Below are 4,789 nucleotides of genomic sequence, written 5' to 3' on the forward strand. Positions count from 1 at the left end.
TCAACATTTAGAAAAAAATCAAATACTTTTTTAAAAACAAGATGATGCCTAATAATTATTGTCTTTTAAACCACGTAGGAGTTTCATTACAAACCTTCCAACTTGAATAGTTTTGGACTGTTTTATCCATGGAAAGGCAGCCTAACTTTTCTCCCTCTGAGTGGTGTTGGCGCCCCATTGAAGGTTTTGAGAGTCAGAGGACATGTCCAGACTAACACATTTGCATTCTCAATGGAACAGTTTCCACTTTACAAACAACCCTCATGTTATAGTTTGGGGTTTGTTTGCTTTGTTTGTTTATTTTCCAAATAGGAAATATTGATCCGGGTCTCTGAGTATGAAAGGATTTCTGCAATAACTTTGAAACCCTTGACCATGTGTAGATGGGAATATGTGGATGTCATCATGTTGCAGAAATGATCAATTTCATACTTTTTATATTTTTAAGTCTGCTGCACCAAGACAAATGAGTTAAGACGTTGATAAAAATCTTGTGTTTAGGTGTTTAGTGCATGTTACAAGTTGTAGATCCTGTAAAATTACTGTAAAAATTACATATTTTTTCCAAAGGATGTCTTAAATTCAGATAATACACACTCAGATGTATTAATTTAATCATCTATAGATGTTCAATTTTTACCTTACAGTGTACAGTTTTCACCAAATCACGACAAATAGTCAGACACAACCTTGTGTTCTCATTTTATGTCGTCGTTTTTTCACCCTGCATCACATTGAAAAGATGCAGTACCCTAGTAATGAGGAGCCAGAATGACTCAGCTCATGCTGACTAATTTACAATTTAAAGAAAAGATGATGAGTGCAGAGAGATGTTTTCATTATCAGTTTCACCTCTTCAGCTGTTCAGCTGCAGATTTGATGAAGCAGCCCTGCTGCTGTGACCCTGACAGATCCTAATCACTCCATTTCATTTGAATTTTAACCATCAAAGAGATGTATACACGTTTAACGGTGAGATTTTTCCATCACATTAAAAATTCTCTGGTAGAACATGTATTTATGCCAACAGTATTCTGTGTTTAAATAGAGGCAGATTAGAGTGTACATCTGTGCAATCTCCATTTTTAAGTCCTTCTTAGAGTGCAAAGCATGTCTGGGTTCTGCAAAGAAATATTATTCGATTGCACAGACTCATTCTTGCCGCAGAGAAGAGACCAGCAGCAGTTCTTTCATACGCCATTCATTATTTGCTATTGTATCTGCTTTTCTAGTTTTTATTAGAATTTGGGTGTTTTAGCAGAAGATTTTTTAGCCATTTTTATGTTGAAGGGGGTTGGAAGCAGGTTCAGAGTTAATTTATGTTTTAGAGGGGTGGATTATAAATTTGTTTCACTTCTTTTTCTTTTGTGAAGCTGATTTAGATGTGCTGAGACTGTTGGACTTTCTGACATACTGCAGTTTTTCTTTTGCGGTTCCTTAATTTCTTTGAATGCAAACGTGTACACAACATTAAATTCCCACTCCGATCATGTTTTGATCTACTGTAAAAGCAGCTGTCTTTTAAGTATGATTATCCCTTTTTTAGCCCAAAACCCAAACCTGTTGTTTTATAGGACATAGTTTCTGCAGAGTGGCAGTAGTTTGTTAGAAATTAATCTCTAAGCTGTGGGCGGGACCGTTGGTGCAAAGCAACCCCGCCCCCCACTACCGTCCCCATTAGATGATGTGGCCTCCCCAGTTTATTGTCTGTGCAACAAATAAGTTATTTTTCAAACTGCATTTTTTGTCTGCTTCTAATTTAAAAAATCCTCACAAATGCAATATTAAGCTTTATTTTGTCCGAATCGAAGTGGGTGTTTAAAAATGCGCACAAAAATCACTTAAGATATTTGACTTTCAATGCATTTGTTGTAAAAATCTGTTTATCCTTTAGATTTTTCACTTCTTATCTTAATATTTTGCTCATGCATTAATGAACAATTACTAACTTGACTAATAATAGAGTAAAAAATAAATAAGAAAAATATTGTTGTGTCCTCATGTTCATGTGTGTCATTTTCAGATCATTCCAATACAACAAACAGTGTTATTATAAGTGTTATAAGTGTTATTGTAAGTGTATTCCCTGTAGGAAATCAACCAAGTGCATTTTTTGTGCAATTTTAGAGCAATTATCACTAACATAGGAACAAAAAAATGTTTTTTTAATGTAAAAGAAGCGTGTTTTTGTCCAGATTCCATGTTACTTCTTTCTCATATGAGCTTATTCCAAAACAATTCATGAATCTGATCCGGCTCACCGGTCAAGTTTTAGAACCCTTTAGTATTCTGTATTTATTTTATTAGCACATTTGTAACATACAGATTATATTTTTTTCTTAAATCGATCATTTTTTATTCAGAGATAGAAATTGCATTATATGAACCATCGACTGCATAAGTGAATATGGCTGAAGAGGTCATGACCTCTTTTTTTTTTTGCTAAAAACCCCTGTTGAAGTCATAGGAGAGAATAGTTGTTGGTGGACTCTTCTGTGACAATGATCAAACGGCTGCCATTCATCAGTCCAGCTGCTCTCCTGCACGCCGCTCAGAAGCTGGCAGCGCTCCCAGTGCGCCTCATGTTGCTCCCTGGAGCACGGCCTAAGTTTAGCTTCTGGGAGTCATTGTTCTGCTGGAGGGCCGTGTGAGGAAATCCACATTTTTAAGCAGATGGAAGGTGGGGCTGTTTTTGGCTCCGATGACTGTTGACCCAGATGGACGATGTCAGTTAGACACGGAGGATCGGCGGCCCCTCAGTTCTCCGAGGTGAGAGCAGAGCTTCTCTGATTCTCACGGAGGATCTCGCTGCTTGTGGGACCAGAGAGCTTTCCTTTAGGACGCTACCAACTTCTGAGCGACTGTAAGCATCCAGCGTTTCAACAGCCTCTTGAGTTTGGTGTCAAAATGAAACAATGTGTTTGACAGAGTTGTTGCTAGCTGATGATTTTCTGCTCATCCCTGAAATGATCTGTGTGTGTGAGGCCTGTGGAACATAAAGCAGGAATTTAATTACTTTGACAAACAGAAACATAATTATCCGTTTGTGACTCAATTAAACTCTGGGTTTATCTTGCATTTCTTTGCTTGTTTAGAGTTTGTGGACTAATGAAACTGTTATTAGTACAAAGCTGCAAATATTGGTGTCCTCTCAAGCTCTTGCTGCAGTACTATCATGTAAATATATCATCTGAAGTAGTTCAGAGCGAAGCCGCCATGTCTGGGTTCATAGTGACAAGTTTGTACGACTTCCTGCCTGCAGCTCTGACGGCTGCAGCTGGCCGAGGAAAGATGGAGGTCTGCAGCTTCCTCCTGGATCAGGGGGCGCTGGTGCAGCAGGTGAATCGGCGCGGGGTTTCTTCCCTGTTCTGTGCCGTCAGACAGGGACACTGGCAGGTGAGCGTTTCTTTTTAGTTAATTCGTCTGTATCCATGGCAACCACACAAAAGAAAAGAGCCGAGACTCACGCGTTTGCGTGTTCCCCAGATCGCCGAGCTCCTGCTGCAGCACGGCGCCGACATCAACATCAGCGACAAACAGGGCAGGACCCTCCTCATGGTGGCGGCCTGCGAGGGTCATCTGAGCACCGTCGAGTTCCTGCTGTCTAAAGGTGACGCTCTCAAACCCTTCCACAGCCGGCGCGCGCCGTCGTCAGCCTCCTGACAGTGTCTTCTCCCTAAAGGGGCTTCGTTGACTCAGATGGACAAGGAGGGTCTGATGCCCCTCAGCTGGGCCTGTTTGAAAGGGCATAAGGACGTGGTGCAGTTTTTGGTGGAGAAAGGTGCCATCATCGACCACACGGATAAAAACGGACGAACTCCGCTGGATTTAGCTGCTTTTTATGGAGATGCAGAGATTGTAAGTAAACCTTTAATCAGTCAAAAACAATAAGTGTGGTTTAGCTCAGAGCTGATTTTGCGTTTGTTGTCGTGTAGGTCCAGTATCTGGTGGAAAAGGGAGCAGTGATAGAGCATGTGGATCACAGTGGGATGAGGCCTCTGGACCGGGCCATTGGTTGCAGGAATACATCTGTGGTGGTGACTCTGTTAAAGAAAGGGGCCAAGCTGGGTAAAAAAAAAAATCATTTTTTTAATAGAAAACCATGTCTTAAAGCAGAAATCATTTTGCTATGTGGCTGCATCTCATCCATTCCCCCAGGAAGTCAGTCAAATAGGGAAAATGCAATTTCCATACTAAAGCTATGTTCACAACTCCCTCAATAACATGCGTTTTATGCATAAACTGGACACACAATTGTGTTCAATAAAAACATGAACACATAAATTGGTGTGAATTCAGCAGGCAATGTTTTTCTCCATTGTTGTGATTCAGATAGACATAAAAACATATCATATGTCCATTTCATACTAAAATTGAGACACTCCCAAAGGGTTCACATACTTTCCCTTGAAACTGGATATTGAAATAGTGCTGTAAAAGAATAAAGTCTGGAGCAAGATTCCCAAGATTTGCATTCCCTGATTTTGCATTCCCTGATTTGCAAGCCCCTCCCTGCTTGTCAAGTGTGAACACCTTGGACTAAACACCTCCAACCATGCATACTGTGAACATAGCTGTATTGTGACTACCAAATTGTAATATATTTTATATTTACTTGTTAATGTTGGTCAAAAGTAATTCCCTACTACTATTACTAGGAATTATTATTACTGTTACTCTTTCTAATTTACATGTATGTAAATAGTCATTTTTAATATTCACTGAAAATGTGTATTTTTGTGAGGCAAAAGCAGTGAAGGCAAACCTGAAGGACCAAAACTCAATTCAG

At 39.8% G+C, this 4,789-nt stretch overlaps 1 protein-coding gene across 3 annotated transcripts in view; it reads left to right on the forward strand.

Moving 5' to 3' along the window:
- Positions 1-4,789, forward strand: part of tanc1b (tetratricopeptide repeat, ankyrin repeat and coiled-coil containing 1b) — a 109,209-nt gene that overhangs the window by 97,470 nt on the left and 6,950 nt on the right. For all 3 annotated transcript variants that reach the window (XM_024286421.2, XM_024286423.2, XM_036209548.1), the window contains 4 exons: positions 3,263-3,396; positions 3,487-3,610; positions 3,683-3,858; positions 3,936-4,068. In XM_024286421.2, coding sequence (XP_024142189.1) covers positions 3,263-3,396; positions 3,487-3,610; positions 3,683-3,858; positions 3,936-4,068 — 567 coding nt within the window. The remainder of the gene's footprint in view (positions 1-3,262; positions 3,397-3,486; positions 3,611-3,682; positions 3,859-3,935; positions 4,069-4,789) is intronic.

This window comes from Oryzias melastigma, linkage group LG21, assembly GCF_002922805.2.
Source record: "Oryzias melastigma strain HK-1 linkage group LG21, ASM292280v2, whole genome shotgun sequence".
Classification (NCBI taxonomy): domain Eukaryota; kingdom Metazoa; phylum Chordata; class Actinopteri; order Beloniformes; family Adrianichthyidae; genus Oryzias; species Oryzias melastigma.